The sequence below is a fragment of the Lontra canadensis genome, unplaced genomic scaffold (genome assembly GCF_010015895.1).
Source record: "Lontra canadensis isolate GAN:19392208 unplaced genomic scaffold, GSC_riverotter_1.0 scaffold62, whole genome shotgun sequence".
Lineage (NCBI taxonomy): Eukaryota > Metazoa > Chordata > Mammalia > Carnivora > Mustelidae > Lontra > Lontra canadensis.
The window spans coordinates 3,453,452-3,475,483 of NW_022631056.1; the positions used below are offsets into that span (position 1 = coordinate 3,453,452).

The 22,032-nt window shown below is 33.4% G+C and overlaps 1 protein-coding gene across 1 annotated transcript in view; it reads left to right on the plus strand.

The window, feature by feature from the left end:
- The window catches only part of TMPRSS15 (transmembrane serine protease 15), a 120,217-nt gene that overhangs the window by 37,583 nt on the left and 60,602 nt on the right, over positions 1 to 22,032 (plus strand). Inside the window, exons 8-13 of the mRNA XM_032877983.1 lie at positions 3,518 to 3,624; positions 6,337 to 6,477; positions 7,416 to 7,565; positions 16,071 to 16,176; positions 16,478 to 16,628; positions 19,569 to 19,704. Coding sequence (XP_032733874.1) covers positions 3,518 to 3,624; positions 6,337 to 6,477; positions 7,416 to 7,565; positions 16,071 to 16,176; positions 16,478 to 16,628; positions 19,569 to 19,704 — 791 coding nt within the window. The remainder of the gene's footprint in view (positions 1 to 3,517; positions 3,625 to 6,336; positions 6,478 to 7,415; positions 7,566 to 16,070; positions 16,177 to 16,477; positions 16,629 to 19,568; positions 19,705 to 22,032) is intronic.

The window sequence follows — 22,032 nt, forward strand, 5'->3', positions numbered from 1 at the left end:
GCCAGTCCTACCTTTCAGAAAGTGGTTGATTTTCTGTTTCTAGAATTGCTGTTCTTCTTCTCTTCGATCTCCCGTTGGTTTTGTAGGTGTTTGCAATCTTTAGATAAGCTATCTAGCTGATCTCCCGCTACCTGAAGTAGTCTCAGCCTGCTACTTCTCCGCCATCTTGACTCCTCCCCCCTAAAATGAAAAATATTCTATTCCTTATTTAAAATGTCAACAGAAAGCTATAGAAAAATCTTAAGTTACTTCCTTTGAAAATGGAAAGAACATGAATCCTTAATTACTTCTTCATGCAATCTTTGGAATTTTATTAAACCAAATAAAAATAATTTAATTGTTAAATCCACTGCTTAATAAATCTCAGTCAAATTTATATGAAAGTTTATAAGCAGAACTTTTGCCATAATAATATACCATTTATGTAATAATCACATTATGTTAATTAAGGATTTGTATGGTTTGATTCTTTTTTCTTTCTTCTCTGTTACTTAATTTTTAAAACCACTTTTAAGAAATCCATCATTAGTTTTAGAGGCAAGAAGGGTGGGAGTTGGTTAGCCCAGTGATGGGTATTAAAGAGGGCACGTATTGCATGGAGCACTGGGTGTTATATACAAATAACGAGTCATGGAACATTACATCAAAAACAATGATGTATCGTATAGTGACCAACATAACATAATTTAAAAAAAAAAAAAAAAAGAAAGAAAAGGAAATCCACCATTAGGGGCACCTGGGTGGCTCATTTGGTTAAGCTGCTTCTTTAGGCTTATGTCATGATCCCTGGGATTGAGCCCCACTGGGCTTCCTGCTCAACAGAGAGTCTGCTTTTCCCTTTCCCTCTGACTCCACCTTTTCCCATGCTCTCTCATGTACACTCTCTCTCTCAAATAAATAAAATCTTAAAAAAAAAAAGAAAGAAAAAAGAAAAGAAAGAAATCCACCATTAGTGAAGCAATGGTTTTGAAAACCCAAGGAATCCAAAATATTACGCTAAACACTGTACTTCAAGATGAGATTATGATTTAATTAATCATAAACCTAAATATGTTTTCTTCTCAACCTGATTTCTGCAGTAGTGATGCATTGTCCTTGATAGTTTGTTTCTCCTTATGGTGATCAAAGTGGGGTTAAAGACAATGATGTTTCCTACAGGATTTGAAGACCGTTTAAAGAGTGGAGAAATGCCTAAAATGCAATTAAACTATATTTGGAGCTATCCCATCCTTAGAATTATATTAAAACTACATTTAGCAGCGTGTCAGATATTAAGAATGTGAGCACTGCAGACAGTCTTTGTGAGTTCAAATCTGCCCTACAGATTCAAAATGTGTGATCTCAGGCAAACCATAAAATCTCTCTGACCCAAAATTTCTGCATTCATAGAGTTCACAATCTCTAAATTCAGAGGCCAAAGTCACTATTAAATGTAGTACTAAATGTAAATGGCTTAGCCCCATATCAATATATCAAAAAAGTGGGCTCTAAAGAGATTAACTATTGATACAAAATTCAAAATACATAAATTATATTTAGAAAAAATCCATTCCCTTCAAAAAATCATAAGAATAACATGTCTAATATTATAAAAACATATATTGTATTTTCTAATTAGTCTTATATTTATAAATGACCACATTTTTATGCAGTTCAGCTAGCTTTTCTGAATTAGAAGAAAGAAATAGAAAACAATATACACCAGTTTCTCTTTTCTACCTTTGATGTTATATTTTAAAAAAGTAAAAGAATACTGAAAACAAAAGTTTTGAAGGAGATTGTCTTGTATCCTTTGGTTTCTTAGCTTAAAAATATCACATGAAGAAAAACTCACTATATTCCTGCTTGAAGACACCAAAACTTCAATTAAAAAACAGAAATCACCCCTGAAGGCTGCTTCATTTCTTCTTCTTCTGTCTTCATAAGCTTTGATGCTGGAGTCCCTTGAGTCTCACCAGAAAGCTCACTCAAGTGCCCATTCCTAAATAGTCCTAACAAAGGCAGAATTTTTATACATGGTCTGCCCACAGATGACAAGATCTTATATGTAGAAAATTATCAAAATGCACACACAAACACACCACTAATAAAAGAATTCAGCAAAGTTACAGAACACAAAATCCATGTAAAAAAATCAGTTATGTTTCCTTACACTAATAATGAACACACACAAAAAAATAAATTTAGGAAACAGTCCCTTCTCATACACACACACACACACACACACACACACTCACATAGCAATAGCACCACGTTCACTCCACACATAACAACACATACACAATTAACACACCACAAATCCACCATACCCACATCAAATATACACCACACAATCATACCACACATACAGAAAAAAAAAATAGAAAGAAATCTTCATAACACTGTTCTTCAATGACATTAAAAGCATACGCAGCTAAAGCAAAAATAGACAAGAGGCATTACATCACATTAAAAAACCTTCTATAGAGCAAAGGAAACAATCAGTAGAGTGAAAAGGCAACCTATGAAATGGAATATAATATTTGCAAGCCATATATCTGATAAAGGGTTAATATCCAAAATACTTAAGTAACTTTTACAACTGCATAGCAAAAGAACAAATAATTCAATTAAAAAACAGGCAAAAATCTCAAATAAGTATTTCTCCAAACAAGACATACAGATGGTGAACAGGCATTTAAAAAGTTGCTCAGCATCAACAATCATCAAGGATATGCAAATTAAAATCACAGTGGCTATTATTAAAAAAACAGAAAATGATAAATGTTGGTGAGGATGTGGAGAAAATGGAACCCTGTGCTCCACTGATGGAATGTAAAATGGTGTGGTCACTATGGAAAACATTATGGGGATTCCTCAAACATTTTTAAAAGGAATGCTATATAATCCAGCAATCTCATTTCTGGATATTTATCCAAGACTTGAAATCAGAATCTCTAAGAGATATTTACACTCCCATGCTCAGCTGCATCACAACATTATTCACAAAAACAAAGAAGAGATGGAAACAACCTAAATGTCCATTCAATGAATGGATACAGAAAATGTGGTACATACATACAATGGAATATTATTCAGCCATTAAAAGAAGGAAATCCTATCATGTGCAACAACATGGGTGAAATTTGAGGACATCATCCCAAGTGAAATAAGCTTTTCACAGAAGAACAAATACTGCATGATTCCATTTACATGAAGCATCTAAAGTATTCAAACTCATAGAGACAGAAAGTAGAATGGTGGTTTCCAGGGACAAGGAGAGGGTGAAATGGGGAGTTACTGTTCAGTAGCAACAGTGTTTCAGTCATGTAAGTTGAAAAAGTTCTAGAGATCTGCTGTACAACATTGTGCTTATAGTTAACAGTTCTGTATCATATACTTAAAAATTTATTGAGTATCATTCTCATGTTATGTCTTTTTTTAATCACAACTAGAAAATACATTCAAATTCTAGAATGCATAAAGAGTTGTAACAGCCTGTTAAGAGTGTAGTAATCTATTTTTTGCTTTAATTTAGTGTAAATCAAGGACTCTTCATTAAACTGAGCTTCGATTATTTTAATACATATTATACAGATGTATTAAATATTTATGAAGGTGTGGGTACAAACAAGATTTTAAGAGGTAAGTTAAAACAAATATATAACCCATTATCAAAATGAAAATATGTGGTAAACTCCTTGAAGTAATGTGTTTTCTCTTTGATTTTTAAACTGAATGTGGACTTGAACTTCAAGTTACTGAAAGAAAAAGCAAAACTGGTTCTCCTTATAAAAGTTAATAATTTAGTGCCCTATGTCATCAATCTTCTTAGTAATAAAAATGTTATGGTTTCCATTATTATCCTCTTCTACTTTCAGTTTTTTAAATCATGTGGAATTTTCCAAAGAAATGTAATTATGTCTTTGGTTACTATGCTTTCTTTAATTGTTACTCCCTATTAAGCAAAATTCAGACAAACCCTGAAAATCATTGTTCTTATTTTCTCTAGCATTGCAACTCACAGAATGTCTTCCTATTTTCAACACGCACTCTACTTCTCAGTCTCTTGCTGTACTATTTTGAATAAAGTGGGTAAAACAATGACTAGCCCAGGACATAAGATCAGTAAATGGTAGGTGTAGGCGGTAGTGCTCTTATATAACCATTTGTCATTATGTACGTGGACACCCTTAGATGCTGAAAAGAAGGCAGGAAATGAATGAATATATATATGTCCACTCCCCTTTATTCTGTTTGGTCTCAAAAATGCATGGACCTACCTACTCATGATAGCCAACAAAAATAGGGGTGAAATTCCAAGATGAAATAAAATAAGGATGAAGAAGAGGATATAATAATGGAGCCCAGCGAATCAGTAGTTTTCCTCACCCTTCGGAGGGAGTGTCAAGTGTAGAGCTGATAGGAGGTTACAGGTGACACCTGTTTTTCAAGTTTATATAATAGCGGCATTTATTTTAACCATTTTGGCTTTCAAATTGTACTTGTGGTAATGAAAAGTGAATTCTATCTAATAAGTGTTTTTGATTAATCAGTTTGACAAATATTTAAGCATATGATATGTACTTTGAATTGGATGCTATTAATGTAACATTCACCATACTGTGTGTTATGTATGGATATTCTTATTTAATATTTTCAATAAACCTGTGAAGTATGCATCACAGAGAGGAAAATGGGCCCTAAGGGGTTAAACAACCACAAATCCCTGGAACTAGTGAGTGTTGGAGGCGAAATCAGACTTAAGACTCTCTAACTTCAAACACAATGCAATTACTCATTGTGTTTTAAAACCCCCTAGTACAAATATAATAGTGAATATACATAAAACTGATGAACTCCAATAAGTCACATTTGACTAAAACAGATGGGCCAGCCATTTGATAATCTGCTTATTTCTGTGGTTAATAAATCTAGTTCCTTAAAATTATAATCAACATAAGTATTTACATTAACAAACAAATAAACCAAGTCATACAAATTTCTCAAAGGGCTAATGTGATATTAATAATTAGTTTTAGCATACACTAATGACTTGTAATATGCAAAATAGTATTCTAAACATTTTAAGTTAACTCAATAAATGCTCACCACAACCGTATTATGTAGGTGATAGTATAATTTTGTTTACTTCTATAAATGATGAAAACAAAATTCATAGAGGCTAACTGCCCAAAAGTGATAGGTGTAAGTTACCCTCATGTTTCTTTACCCCTTGAATACCATGATTTGCCTAAATGCTATTCTCATTTCTTTTCATGTGCTTAGATTATCAGTGATTCATGAATAAATCTTAGAATCACCAGGGATAGTGATTGAATAATGTACAAATAACTATCATAAAAAATCAGCAAAGAAATTAAATATCCAAATAGACAAAAATCTATGAGAGTGTATTTAAATTATAACAAATAGGTAGTGGTTTAAATTTTAAGGTCTTTTGAAATATAAATCCATTTTAAAGTTTTAAAAATTAAACATTATAATTTTCACTTGAAAAAATATGAGAAATGAATTTGCCTATTAAAATTACATTTTAAAGTTAAAAATAATACTTTTTTTTAAGAAGGCAATACCATCTTACCTTCAGCATCTAGCACAGTGCCTGATATATTAAAAACTCAGTATTTGTTGATTTAAATTTAAAATGACAGATTTATATGTCATTGTATTATAGCATGTAATACATGAAGATCAATATCATTCCTTAAATCTAAAGTTATTTTATTTTGTAATAATGCCAGTACTTTAATTCTTGACTCACACTCCCATCTTTTTCTAAATATTTTAGCAAGTTCCTTTAAGAGATACATAAAACATTTACTTTTAATAGATTCCAATTCAGAATATATACCTCAAATACTGTTATTATTTTATCACATTGAAAATATGTAGATATTTTAATTAAATTAGAAAAAACAAGATTATCTAGAGAAATTATAAAAAAGTTTAAGTATCCAGTACCATAAAATGATTATGTAATTGATTAGGGATAAGTGAATATAAACAAGTTCAAAGGCATTTTCAGTCATTTTTATGTACAGTGATGTAAAAGTTCTCTAACTGGCAGAAAGTGTCATAGATGGTGCTCATTACATAAAAAAAATGATATAAATTGCAAGAGTATCTTCTCCAAATAATTATGGGAATTGAGGTAAATCAGAATAGAATAACCAGAGAGTTGTTCAATAGATCAATTGATAAAACAATAAATTGATAAATGGTTGGACAGAAGAATGGATCTATTGTTAGATGGATAAACAGATATGTACATATAATAGTTATCCTTTACTTTTTTATTTATTAATTAATTAATTTATTTATTTATTTTGGTAGCTTCTCTCTGGGAAACCAATCCTGGCACAATTAGGATCTTTTCCAACCAAGTTACTGCCACTTTTCTTACAGAATCTGATGAAAATGATTATATTGGATTTAATGCAACATACACGGCATTTAACAGCACAGAACTTAATAGTAAGTATTGTTCATTCTTCGGCCTTTGAATCTTCAGATCCTTCAATATTGTAATGGAATTTTAAAAGTAGCAGACAGGACCTGAAATTTTAGAACGAGGTCATAATTTGTCTCATTATGCAAGTTCTTTAATGAGTATCTCTTATATGTAGCTGTCTCTACTTGATAGCTGGAGAAATTGGGAAATTAGAAGATAGTTCATGTTCTTCAAAGGAATCAAATAACCAATTTGACAAAAATTACAAAGTTCCATATTTATATATATGCATAAAACAAATTCTGAGAATATCCACATCAACTTGATTTTGACCCAAGTATTAAATTTAGTAAAAAGAGGAGAGAAAAATATGAGACAAAGTTTATGTGGGTAAACCAAAAGGAGGTAAGATGTAAAACTTAAAGAATAGTAAGAACAAGAAGCTCGTCTTTGCTAAAGTCCTACTGGGGTATAGGAAGCATATTAATCTGAAATAGTTGTCAACAAAAAGCTGGGTTTTTTTAAACTAAATAGAATGAAACGGAATTATGATGAATAAAAAAAAAGATTGTGTGCCTGACAATTATAAGTGTATAGGGAGGGAGGGAAAAATAAAACAAGATGAAATAGGAGAGGGGAAAAAAAACCATAAGAGACTCTTAACCATAGGAAACAAACTGAGGGATGCTGGAAGGGAGGCAGGTGGGAGAATGGGATGATAGGCATTATGGAAGGCACTTGGTCAATGAGCACTGAGTGTTATATGAAACGGATGAATCACTAAATTCTACCTCTGAAACTAATAATAATATATGTTAATTAATTGAATCTAAATTAAATCTAATTTAATTTAAAAATAAGTGTGTAAGACTGTATAAGACTAGATTATTTTCAATGCAATTGATTAAATTAGTCACACTGTGGACTAAATTTAAAGTGTTTTCTTTTTTTTAATTCACAGATTATGAGAAAATTAACTGTAATTTTGAAGATGGCTTTTGTTTCTGGGTCCAGGATCTAAATGATGATAATGAATGGGAAAGGAGTCAGGGAAACACCTTTCCTCCTTTTACTGGACCAAATTTTGACCATACTTTTGGCAATGAATCAGGTATAATTCATATTTAATTCAAAAGTCAAAAAGAAAGTGGTATGTATTTGTAGTTTAATGTGAATAATATTAAATTTGAAATGTTTTTTTCAGATTTTCTTTTTAAAAAAATCATGGGTAATAAATACTTTTCAATGAAAATGGTAATCAAATAAGCTATAAAAGTGAGTATTTTAAAAATATGTTCTTTTATCCTCTATATTCATGAAACATTAAAAAGTACATGGAGCTGATTACAGACAAGATGGATTATCGCCCTAGATCTGCCACTTACTATTGGCCAATTGGACTTGGAGGAAGCAATTAGCTTTTCTGAACTTTGGTCTACTTTGCCTTAATTTCATTTTCCAAATTATTTATTGCTGCTGTAGAGAAATACTTTTTTTTTTTTTTTTTGTATATTGGTCTTGTACCCTACAACTTTGCTGAACTTGTTTATTAATTGGGATAGTTTTTAAAGTCTTAGAATTCTCAATATACAAAATCATGCTAACTTGGAATAAAGATCTAGGGATAGATTTGCTTCTGAGGAGCTGTCTTTGTTTAAGCTGCTGTGGCAGGGTACCACAGCCTGCTTCATCTAAACAATAATTTAGTTCTCATAGTTTGGAGAGGGGAAGTCTGTGGTTGGGGTGCCAGCATGGTCAGGTTCTGATGAGAGCTCTTCTGCTTCATGGACACAGGCTTTCTCACTGTAATCTCACACAACAGAGGGAGAGAGACAGAGAGACAGAGTCAGAGAGAGACAGAGAGACAGCACTCTCTCCTGTATCTTCTCATAAGGTCACTAATCACATCATGAGGGTTTCACTCTCTTGACCTAATTGTCTCCCAAAGGCCTTACCTCCAAACACCATCATCTGGAATTAGAGTTTCAACATAAAAATTGTGGAGACACAGCCATCTGTTCATACCAAAAGGACGATGAATGAGCTGATTCTAAAGCATGGTCCTGAGGGAAGGGCTGTAAGTTGTAAATAGCTTTTCATGTGAATATCAGATTTAGATTTCAGGGAGAAAAATAGCATTGGAAACAATAATAGTTGATAGAAAAGACCAGAAATCACAGGGAATTATCAGGAGATAAGGAAGTCATAGTGGCAAGACCACCCATGAAAATCCCGAAAGCATGTACTTACGATACCAAATTAATCACTGAACAGGGAGTTTCCAAATATAGAAGTAATATGGATCTTTAAAATAAGGAAAATTACAAAAGGACAGAATAGAAATTTCTGCATTTAGATAATTTTCTTAGGCAAAATCCATCCTACGATATGACTTGTCAATAGGTTACTGGTGAAAATATGGTTCAATTAAAAAAAAAAAAAAAAGGCATTACAATCTTCTTTTAACCAGACATGGCTATAGGCATTGAGCACACAGATCTCATATTACCACTTCCATAAAATCTGTCTAGAACTTCCAAGTTGAAATTTTCCTTTCTGTTAAACAGTTATAAACACTTCTTTTATCTCTCCTGCCACATGGTATTATATTTTCTTAGTTATTTGTTCGTTTTCAGAAACAGGAAACTTGCCTTTTTCATCTTTGAATTCCTAGTACATTCTCATTATCTGAATCTAATAAACATGTAAAATTGTTTTTTAATTTATATGAATGAATATCTACAATTTTGACTCAATGAATAATTTCTGATTGAGTGAGTTATTGACTTGGTGAAATATCTTGTAATTTCACAAAATTGTTCAAGTTAAAAATACCCTGAGCACATGTGCATTATAATTCATTATAATTTATTTTCAATGGCCATTTCTATCACAGAGATCAATACACTTATTTTTATGAACTGAAAAGTAGCTGATTGAATGTCAATTTTGAATAATATCTGGTAAGAGACATTAAATAATTCATTTTTTCAGGCAAAAATGTATCTGACTAATCCTGTTCCTTTAGACAGTGCTCTCCCTGGGATAACAAAATTTGGTTCATCATACTACTTCAACTTGATCAAAATATTGCTTAATAAAAAGTGACTATTTTTGACCCATTTTTAATCTATTTCTATAGTCATCAACAAAAGCCTCAGTTGATTAATTCTTCTATTCCTTTATTCAAGAAGTGTTTGGTTTTTTGTTTGGGTTTTTTTTGTGGGTTTTTGTTTGTTTGTTTGTTTGTTTGTTTTTTGAGTCCTAGTCCCTACTCAAGATACTCAAAATATTAACTTTGAGCAAAAATTAAAAAAAAAAATGATTTTCTGCAATCATGGGACACATATTCGGGGGGGGGACTTGAAACTACAAACTAAGCAATGGGTATGCCAAATTGTGGGTATGCTAAATGTGAATCAGTGTTCTGAGAAAAATATATCGAGCTTTGTAAGGGCAGTGGTGAGGGCAAGTATGCTGAGGTGCTATTGTAGATTACAGCAGGGTGATCAGGTGAGTCCCATTGAAAGATGACATTCAAATCAAAACTTTACAGAATTGAAGGAATCAGGCATATAGATTTTTCTACACAGAGGGAACAAGCAGAACAAAGGCTTTAAAAGGACCGTGCTTGACCTATTTAAAGAAAAGCCAGGAGGTCAAGATGGATGACATGGAATAAACAGGGTCAGTAGAGTGCAGGTAATAATGGGTCTTCTACGGCTTTGGCTCTTTCCTCAGTGAAATGAAGAGCTATTGGAGTTTCTTGAGCATAGAAGTGATAGGATTCACGCTGGCTGGTAGAAGAGTTTATGGAAAGGCAAGAGTGTTGTCAGGGAGACCGTGGAGAGTTATTACCCAACTGAGAGAAGAGGCCATAGGACTTTCAGATCAGTGGAACCAGCTGCAGTGAGAAGAGGTCAGATTCTGGAAATAATCTGAAAGGAAAGGCAATAGGATTCTGCTAAATTAGTTAGCAGTGTGGAGCTATGTACAAAAATGTGTCTATGTAGATGGCCAATCCCATTAGACCGAACATGTTTAGTATTGAAAATGATGACATGCATACTATCATTTGTAGTTAATCTTCTTTGAACAAATTACTTTTCAGAGCCTGAATCTCTATGGATAAATTAGTAATCTGTACAGCTAAAGACTAACTCCAAAGCGATAATCACCCCAGCTTTCTGAAGAAGCCTGGCCTAAGAGTCAAATAATTTGACCACATCTTTGTCTTTACTGTAAAAAAAAAAAAAAAGTCTCTGCCACAGTTGGACAAGAGTAGTTAGAGGAAAGTACAGAAAGCGTTTATATCTATTGACTATGACAGATACCTTTTATGTAGTTGAAATCTTTGATGTTCAAATGATCATTTTTCTACTTTTATGTCATCATAATAAGAGATAAAATAATTCCACTGATATTTGAAGAATGTAAGTACATTACAGGAGAAAAAATGGTTTCAGCTTGCCAACATATTAAATAACTGAAGAAATAGGATGAAAATGACCAAAGTGAAACAGGTTGAATGTCAGGTAGAGGTTTTAAATAGTTGGGTCGGAAATGGAGTCTCAGGAGAAAGTCGTGTAGCTGGAGTTATTTAAAATGAGACAAGTCAGAGCAGTTCAGAGCCCACCAGAGGCCGTGGTGTAATGAGAACGGATGATAGGATTTAATAGGTTCTCTCCAACTCTCATACCAGTGATTTCATAATCTACCAGACATTCCGCCCCCACACCCCCAGGGGCATTTTTCTTCCAACCTGCTTTTTTGTGTGTCAGAACATCCTACCTCTGAGATGGAAGAGAATTAAATCTCTCCTGCTGTTCCTCTTATCCGTGCAGGGCTTTTTGTTCTTTGCCTTCACTTTAAATGACAGAAACGTCTAAATGAAACAGATAAACTTTGAATTAACATTGCTTTAGGGTGGAACATCTAAGCCCCTTAACTTTTGGCTCCTTCTAAAGAACTGTCTCCTGGTAGAGCAGAGAGCTATGGCCTCCTAAATCTCTCCACTGTCAAGGCTCCGAGTTTCTCTGTACCTCTTAGAAGCAAAGGGAGTCAGTGGAGATGGTAGCCATGATACAGGGCAGCATCTTGGGGTGCTCAGAACTGGCTCGTTTGTTCAGAGCATTCAGAGAAAATAAGGTCAGTAACATGTGAAAACTTCAGAAATGGAGGGGTCACAAGAGGGTAGACAACCCAAAGAAAGTATTTCTTTGTTGGCCTTTCTGAATGAAATCATAATTGTTTCTAACGCGTAGGGGTTAGCATAGTGTAGTAGTAAAGATCATTAAAATAGAGACTCTGAAGTCTGCTAGATTTAAATCAGCGCTGCAAGTTATCTGTTCTCTCTCTCTGCCTTAGTTCCATCATCTGGGAAATGGGTTGAAGATAATCAGACCTGACCTTAGAAGCACGTTTTGATCATTAAGTTGGTTACTATGCTTACCAAAAAAAAAAAAAAAAAGGAAAAGAAAGAAAGAAAGATAAAGAAAATGCCTGGCACATGACAAGTGCTATAGAAATGTTAGGTATTATAACTATTTTCTTGTTGTGATGCAAAATCATTCAACAGACACAAATTGGCTGTGGTACTGTTGTTTTAAGTGGAAGGCTTGGAGAAAAGTAGTTATATTGCTCAATTTTCAAAAGTATATTAAGCCCTTTAGATATTTGCATTTCATTTAGCATGGATTTTTTTTTCTAAAATAAGTGTGATTTTTGTGTTTTCAAAGTAGTGTTGTCTTTATTCCCTTATCTTTCCTGTGATGTCGAATTTTAGAAAATGATGTTACTTTCTAATATAGGTTGATTTGAATTTGAACCATCCTATAATCTAAAACTTTCAATATTTATCTGCTAGGTTCCGTTAATTTTACATAGGCACGCATTACCCACAAAATGGTTTATAAAAGCTAATTTTCTTCCTGAGAGGGATCTCCAACTTTCCATAAAGTTCTACTGCCTCTCTAGTTGCTGCTGTCTTTATACCATATCAGCACATGTTCAACACTTTTTCTCCTTAATTGAAGTGTTGGATGTGAAAGCTTAGGTTTGTAAAAAAAAGGGATAGAAAAAAGTTGTAAGAAAAACCTAAGGCCCAAGAAAGAGATTCACTGTATGCTTAAATTAACAAAAGAGATTCGGGACATGTGGGTGGCTCAGTGGGTTAAAGCCTCTGCCTTTGGCTCAGGTCATGATCCCAGTGTCCTGGGATCGAGCCCCACATCGGGCTCTCTGCTCAGCGGGGAGCCTGCTTCCTCCTGCCTCTCTCTGCCTACTTGTGATCTCTGTCTGTCAAATGAATAAATAAAATCTTTAAAAAAAAAATTAACAAAAGGTATTCAATCTTCAGGGTTTTAGGCTGACTCTGAGGTTAATTCCGGGTGTTCTCAAAGACATTTCAAGAAATTTGTAGGACTTTAAAAGAAACTATCATTGGACCATAGCAATTCCTGTGTGGTTATAAAAAATATCTCTTTAATCATTCATTTTGTGTATTCCTTTATGAATTTAAAATAAAAAAGCAAGTCAAATTGGTATAATAAGAATAAATTAAACAACATTCAGCTAATCCATATTGAGATTTTAAAAATGAACTGTCGCTCTTTTCACAAAGTCTAGCAGTTTTAAAAGTCACATGTGAACATAAATATAATAGAACATACATAATAGAACATATAAGTATGTTAGTGACTATAGAACAAATAGAACAAACTAAGTAACATCAGAGAAGTACACATGTAACTAAGAATTCACAAGGAGTGGTCCCATATAATTGGGAGCACCAAGAGGAGCTTTCTAAAGGAGATGGCAGTTTGATTTAATGACCTCAAAAAATTAGTAGGATTTTGACATGTGCAATTGTAAGGAGAAGTAGGGTAACATAAATACATAAGAAAAAAAAAAAACATCATCATAACATTTCTGGGTGTTGAGCAAATTAAAATAATCTAATATTGCAGAAGTGCTGTGTATAAATAGATGAATTATAAGAACTATGGCTAGAAAATAACATTGAAGTCATACATGGTACAGAAGCCTCCAACATTAGAGTAATATATGTTTGTTTGGTAGGAAATAAGGAGATGGTAAAAGATGTTGAATAAGGAACCAATTAGATTGCATAGAAGGAGGCATTATTGAGCAAGAATGTTGGAGATGAAGAATTCTCAGAGAGAGTTGGAGAACTATGAATAAGATACACTTGGAAGTAAATAGTGCCAATGATGTTATAACTTAAATCATAATCCCAAGTGTTAGGATGTCCCTACTTGTACACCTGGTAAGATATTCCAACAGCTATGTTGTGTGAACATCTGGTTTCCATACTCTGAGTGGCACCAACTGCATGTACAGCTAATTGAGAGTTTATCAAATGGAGAAGCAATTGAAATTTTGCCATATTAAATTATTGAAGGCAAAAAGAATGAATAACCTTGAGAAGTTTTAGAAAAGGCAAAATAGTAACCTTTAAATATTTGTAGAATTAACATAAATTCATTTATCCTTAATGGGCCTAGGAGCAAAATAAGAAAAAATAAGCACACAATAACTTACTTTTTAAAAAGAAAAGAGATTCTAATTGTGTTGAAATGGAATGCCCTGCCTTGAACACAGTGATTTCTTCTATATCTGAGAGATATTAAACAGAGGTCAAGTGACCCTCACAGGCAAATGTTGGAGATGAAATTTAAGAACAATTAGGTAGACTAAGTTTTTATGTAAGCAATACTCTATTTTTAAAATTCATGATTTTATGAAGAATTTCCTTTATCTTCTAATTTATTAAGAATTTAACAGGTATCACAGAAATTAATGTATTATTTATTTATTATTTTTGTTTTATTATATTACTTACTATTATTTTATTTTATATTCCAAAATATGCAATTCTATGTGATATTTAATAGATTGTGCTCTTAAATATTTATGGAAAATTCTTAAGGTACTATAGTCCACATGAGTACATGTTATCTGAACAATGAAACAAAACTCATAGCATCATATCTTTATCAAAGCAAAAATTTCATATATATTACTGCTTAATGAGTAAACAATAGATTAAAAATATTTCTAAATGTAACTAATTGATTGAACATGGACAAACATAAATACAGGCACAATAGTTTTTATGTTGTATAATTGCTGCTAACTAGAAATATTTCTTAACAGGGTAGCCAGCTCATTATTTATTCAGGGAATTCAATGGCATTTTAATTATTCCCTCCCCAACTATATTCTAATCAACTAAAATTAAGGTCAACTCAAAAGGGATTTGGATTTCAGCATTTAAAGTGTAGATTCTGGCTCATCCCCTCTGTATCTATGCTACAGTTTTTGTTAGGTTGAGTGCTAACTATAGAGCTAAAATAAGTACTCATGAAATGCCATAGCATTATATAAAGTAATGTGTTGATATAAAATGTTAAACATGCATTCATTTCCATTTTACATTTTATAACTTAAATCCAGTGGATGTATATTTGTTAATATACTTGACCATGATTTCACCTTGATGAAATGTTCATTCTGAGGGATTTTTTTTTTTGCCTTACCAATCTAAATATAAACTGATATATCTGTTGGCAGTTTTACTAGTATTTTCTTCACATCTTATCCTTATGCTACATGTTGTAAATGACTAACTTGAATTTTATACAGCATTGTCTATAAAAATTTCTGTTGGGAAACACAAGAGAGGAGATGCTTGATTTCAAATAAACATTAAATTTCAGCATTTCGTAAAAAAAATACACTTATTAGAAATCAGATTTAGAAATTATAAATCAGATTTACCCAATATTGCCTTTTCTTCATAGCATATTTTGTTACATGTTTCCTGCTTTCTGTCATAATATATGAGCAGCAAGCTAAGAATAAAAAAATTAAATTTCCCTAAGAAAATGTTCAAAATTTTCTCACTCTAGCAACTCTTCCCACACTTCAAATGACTCTAATCATTGGTTGGGATCATGAATTCCAGACCAAAAAGCACTTTATGCAGTGGCTTGAGCTATTATAAAAAGCTTTTATGTAGATTAGCATGCTTCCTACTCTTCTGTGATCTGATTAGTTATCATTCAAAGGAATATGGGAGATGAAACCATTGTAAAATCAGGTAACTTCTTATATATAGAAATGCAGTATAGTCAATGGAATAAAAAACTGATGGTCTTTGAAACTCTTAACATCACCTTCAAATTTGTGCTTAAATACTTGCATATATCATGAGTTAGTCTACTGGCATATCTAAATACTCTCATGTGATCATTATATCTAAAGAAGTGAATTGATAAAAATATCTAGTAAATGGGAATCAAAGTGGTATCTGGTGACAGTAATATGATAAAATAATCATGTGGACTCATAAAAAGTCAGAATGTGATATACCCTTAGAGATGTTCCTGTTCAAGCCTTTTGTTTTATAAATTGGGAGGTCCAGAGTTGTGAAGTGATTTTCCTAAATAATAATGTATTATGGCATCTACCTTCCTTCCCACTCCTTATATTTTCACCTTAAAGTTGTTTCTTTCTCCTTATAACATATGTCTCACATAATGAAATTACCAACAGTTAAATGAAGTAAAAACTTCTTTTGTTGTTTTTACAGGATTTTACATTTCCACCCCCACTGGACCAGGAGGGAGACGAGAAAGAGTAGGACTCTTAAGTCTCCCTTTAGACCCCACTTTAGAACCAGTCTGCCTCAGTTTCTGGTAGGTCCTAGACACGTGTTACGTACTCTTATTTTATGTGTACCATTGCCTTTGTCACATTGCCAGGTTTGTGATTTCACTAAGACATCCCAAGTTTTAATGGATTTGCATTATTTTTTCAATTGATAAAATAGCAAAATTCTGGAAGACCCCCTCCCCCTCCCACACACACTTTACTAGCAACTCCTTCATTCAGGAAGAAAGGGAATATTCCAAAGAAAGTAAAGGATTTAGAAGAACCTAAACTGCACTTATTCTAATGTTGTAGAAATCTAATCATATGTGCTTGTTTCCAAATTAGGTATTATATGTATGGTGAAAATGTCTATAAATTAAGCATTAATATCAGCAGTCACCAAAACATGGAGAAGACAATTTTCCAAAAGGAGGGAAATTATGGAGAAAATTGGAATTATGGACAAGTAACATTAAATGAAACAGTGGAATTTAAGGTTGGCAAAATACCTTGTGATTTATAATCATGTGTTTGTGTCCTAAAAATGGTTATACAATTATAGTTTAAGATAATATGATGAAAAAAATTATTTTCTGAATACAGCCAAGTCATTTTCTCTACTTTCTTAGTCTCTTTTTAAGAAAATCTCTGAGTTTGGAGGACCTGGGTGACTCAGTTGGTTAAGCACCCAACTTTTGATTTCAGCTCAAGTCATGATCTCAGAGCCATTAGATCAAGCCCCATTTTGGGTACTATGCTGGGTGTGGATTCTGCTTAAGATTCTTCCTTTCTGTGCTGGCTTTGGCAGCACATATACTTAAAAAAAAAAAAAGATTCTCTACCTCCTCTTGCCCCTTCTCATTCCCCATCCTCACGTGAGCATGTGTACTCTCTCTCTCTAAAAGAAAAAAAAAATCTCTGAGTGCCCTTATTTTCATTTATTCACTAACTTATTTAAAAATAATTGAGGGGCATCTGGGTGGCTCAGTCATTGAGTAATCTGCTGTCAGCTGGGGGTGTGATCCTGGGGTCCTGGGATAGAGCCCCACATCAGGTTCTCTGCTTAGCAGGGAGCCTGCTTCTTCCATTCCTTGTACCCCTCCACCCTCTTGTGTTCTCTCTTGTTATCTCCCATTCTCAAATAAATAAATAAAATCCTTAAAAAAAAAAAACACTTATTGAGGAACAATTTACTACATGAAAGTACTACTTATAATGGTCCATAAGATCCATAGAAACATTGGGGGATATTACAGCTTTCTTCAGCAACTTTCTAGCAGATGCCAACCATGTCTTCCTATGTCCCCTGCTCACCTAGGACTTCCACAGATATCACCTAGATGAGCCCTGCACTTTTCTAGGGAACCATTTTTTTCTATTAGAACAGCCATGCCCATCAGTATCCATCTACCCTGCCCAAATTTGACTTAATCTGTATATTTCCTTTAGAAATAAATTCCATGAGCTGTATCCTTGGGATGTCTCTGGTCATTTATTTCACATTAAGGTGAATTAATTTTTCAGATAACAGCTTAATGTGTTCTCTTCCTAAGGGTGTTTGCAATTAAAATACAGGATAATACAGGCTAATAGTTTGACCAAATTAACATTGTTTTAATCAGGTCATTTCAGGCAAGAGAGTATAACTTTCAGAAGGTGTATATTTGGACAGACATAGTCATAGTGAAGGCTTTGGTTTTTCCTCATGACTTTGCAGAAGGAGGCAGTAATCAAACACCTTCATCTGCATTCCTTCCATCTTTCTTTCCTTCCCTTTTTCTTTCTTTTCTTTCTTCCGAGTCTATCTAATTTTTTTTTTTCTCTGAAGTTTTCTTATCCAGCTTTGTTTTCTGATAATTCAGGGAAGAATAAAGGAAAACAGAACATCAGGGGAACGGTGGAATGGCAGAGCATAGAAATAAGTATAGTAGTCTCCCTTGTCCATGGGGTATATGTTCCAAGACTCCCACGGATACCATAGATAATACTGAACCCTATATATTCTATGGGTTTTTTTCTATACATATATACCTATGGCAACATTTAATTTATCAATTAAACTCAGTAAAAGATTGACAACAATAATAAGAAAATAGGGCAATTAGAGTAATATACTGCAGCAAAAGTTATGTGAATCTGGTCTCTCTCCCAAAATTATCTTATTGTATTGTATTCATCATTCTTCTTATGATGATGTGAAATGACAAAATTCCTACATGATGAGATGAAGTGAGGTGAATGATATAGGCATTGTGACATGGAATTAGGCTACTACTGACCTTCTGATAATACCTGAACAAGGATCTTCTGATTCATAACCCAGCTGATCATGAGGCTCTGAAATCACAGAAAGTGAAACCTCAGATAGTGGGGGGCTACTATATTGCAGTGGCCAATCTGGCTCAACCCACTGAGCTTTTTTTTTTTTTTTAATAATATAATTGGATCCACTTTTTCAAGGTTAGCTTAATCAGGCAGAATGAGAGCACTGAGTTCTACAAATACTTGCACCTTGGCTTTGTCACTCTGTCATGAAATCTTACGTAACTTTAGTCTCTTTGAAATTCAGTTTGCACGTACACGAAAGGGAGAAAATAATCCTTATTTGGAATTGTGTCTAGCGTGAAGAAGGTGAAAAGAATGAACAAATGAGCGAATGGATGACTCTACAATAGTATTGAAAAAATTAAATGAGATAATGTATACAATGTGCCTAGGAGAACAATTAATGTGTTGTGGGTATTCTGTTTATGTGCTTCCTACACAAAAGAGGATCCAGGAAAGTTCAGCTAAAATACCCACTGTCTTTAAGAACCTAATGGTTTTCATCTGACTGCTGAAACTTTCTTCCAAGTCTGGGTCTGTGTCCTCTGGACATTACCCTCACAAAATATCCCACACCAGTTTCCTGGGTGAACTATGACCAGTACTAGTTGACCCTGAATGGTCATATTACACTCGTATTTTCTCTTGTCCCTTTCTTTTCTCAATTAAATTATCTAGTTGGTGTGTCTTCTCTTTAGGGCTCAAATGCTGTAAGAAGGCAGACAGCTACCCAGATTTCTAAAATAGTTGCGAGGAGGAATCTGTGAGAAGATTGCTGTCCCTTGCCAGAAAATGTGGATCCATGTCAGAGTACAGTAGAGTATGACAAATCATGAGTGAGACAGAGACGTAGAGAAACTGTGGCAATATTGCCTAAATCTGAAGAGAAACACTAGTGAAAATTTAGATTAGTATGAACCCACAAGAAGGGAAGTGGGCTCAGTGGAAGGATTATAAAAAGCAGAATCTATCAATATTTCACTATGTAGAAACTTGCCCTCTTATATTTGGAGTTGGTAATACTGATTCTCCAGCAAATACTGGTTCACAAGAAGAATCAAGTCAGAAAAGATTAGAGTAGAATGATTTCATATCCCTCTCTGAATTGCAGGTTGCTTTTAATGCTTTTAAAAACCAGATCCTGAGTGATATAGCTTTGGATGACATTAGCCTAACGTATGGGATTTGCAATGTGAGTCTTTATCCAGAACCAACTTTGGTCCCAACTCCTCCACCAGAACTTCCAAGTAAGTAACTATAACATGTATTTTACCAATGAAAGCATTTTATCTTCAAGTAGATATTCGTTTGGCTTTTCAAATTATCTCAGCCTAATGTTATTTTTTCACTAAAAGTTGAAGACTCCAAAATATAAACAAAATGGAAGTTAGCAAAATATTGCTTTATACACACACTCACAAGGAAATCACTCAGTACTTTTTTATGCATCATATTTATAATAATTTTAGTATATTTTTATTTTTTAAAATAAAGAAGGTACTGACATCCATTTTGTTTTCACTAGAATACAAAGTAGTTCTGTATTGGCCATGTGGCATGGTGGATCATTTTTTGGGAAGAAGCCTTAAGAGTCTCATGGTCATCTTAAAGAGTGACGTTAAGATCAAAGAGAAGTTTGGTTGAGCTTGAAACATACCCAGCCTATTTCCAGAATAATTTAATAATAATTTAATAATAATAATAATAATAAAGTCCATTGTGCCTGGACTTTAACTAGACTGACCAAGATCACACAATTTTTTTTTTTTTTTTAATCCTGAAATGGTGCCTTTGTAAGGCCCTGCAATGGTCTCCCCTCATGGAACCACTAACATGTTACAGTTGAGCAGTGTCCAGGATTTCCCGTTCCTATGGGGTCTTTTAACAAAAAAGAACAAAATGGAGTCTGTTTCTATACTCTTAATTAAAATTGGGAACCGACATTTCAGAGGAAAAAGAGGCATATTACCCATCTTACAATATCAAAGGAGACTACCTCCATACCACTTTTCAACTATGGGATTTGACAGAGGGGGGAAAAAAAAAAGCATATAATGATAAATTGTATCAAACATGTATTTTGCCTCTACCAGTATGTCTTCACTGCATTGTAGTATTGATGTAAAAAAAAAAATCCTTTTTATCTTTGGATTATGGCAGTTGGGAACTGATCTGGTCCTACAGCTTTGCTTATGTCAAACCTCATGGATGTTTTTGTTTTGCCATGGATCTCAGCCCACAAACACAGCATTTTTTCCATCTTCATTTCCTTCCAAGTGCACTTGAAACTCTTCCCATAATAACATCAGCAAATCAACATGTAGAACATATCCAAATTTGACTTTACTTCTAAAACTACATATTTTTCTGCTCTCAATCTTCAAGTGAAAAAGAAAGAAGGCAGACTTTCAGATGAGGGTTTTTAACAATTCAGAAGCTCTAAAGAAAAATGACTGATATTTGAGAATGGATAACAAGTAAGCGATCATTAAGATGAGGATAGTAATTATATTGCCCTACTAGTTCCATGCCACCATATTGAATGTGCACTTAGATTTTACCAAATGGATAGTTTACACTTAACCATCTTTTGTATTAACATGTTTAGATGCTTGTATGGGCTATACATAAATTCTTCAATATTTCAAACATTTATTCAAATTTTATAAATAGCTACTATGTACAAAGTACTGCACAAGAAATATAATATGTAGTAATAACCAATGCATGGAAAAATATAATCCACATAAAGAAATAATTAAGGCAGTATATAATCATGTGCCCCTAAAAGTAGTAAATGAGAAAAGTAAGTGATAGATTTTAAAGAAAGTGTGAACTGGAGAAAGTTTTAAGAATCATTAAGAGACAGTAAGACACTCATAAAATTGAAACAAAAGCAGAAAAGTAGCTTACCTTTTTATATATATATAGGGCACAAAACTGTGGCAAGAAGTGAGTTTCATGGGGTGCTTGGGTGGGTCAGTGGGTTAAGCGTCTGCCTTCAGCTCAGGTCATGATCTAAGGGTCCTGGGATCAGTCCTGCATCAGGCTCTCTGCTCAGCAGGGAGCCTGCTTCTCCCCTCTCTCTGCTTGCTTCTCTGCCTACTTATGATCTCTGTCAAATAAATAAATAAAATCTTAAAAAAAAAAAAAAGTGAGTTTCATGACACCAAACTCTGGGTCTCATTCATCTTTGCTTCACCAGTGTCTGACTGCATTTTAATATCACAGAAATAGATGATCAAAAAATATTAGTAGAGATGAACTAAGTTTCTCTCTCTCCTTTTTTGTGTTGGCTGTGTTTCTGTGACACAAATATTTTTGTCAAATGAAATTTTATTACCAGAACTAAGTTTTGAAAATGAAGGAAGGGATGGGATGGAGCAAAACCCAACATGAATGCAATAATTTGAGCCATCTGGCATTGTTTAAAATTAATTGCTTCATTTCATTTTGTGTGAGTGCCCCATACCCTACCTGTCTATTATATAAAACATTCTCATGCAAAAAACCATTAGGAAATATTCTAATTACTAAAGTCATTAAATGGTTTGATAAATAATTCCTATGGACAC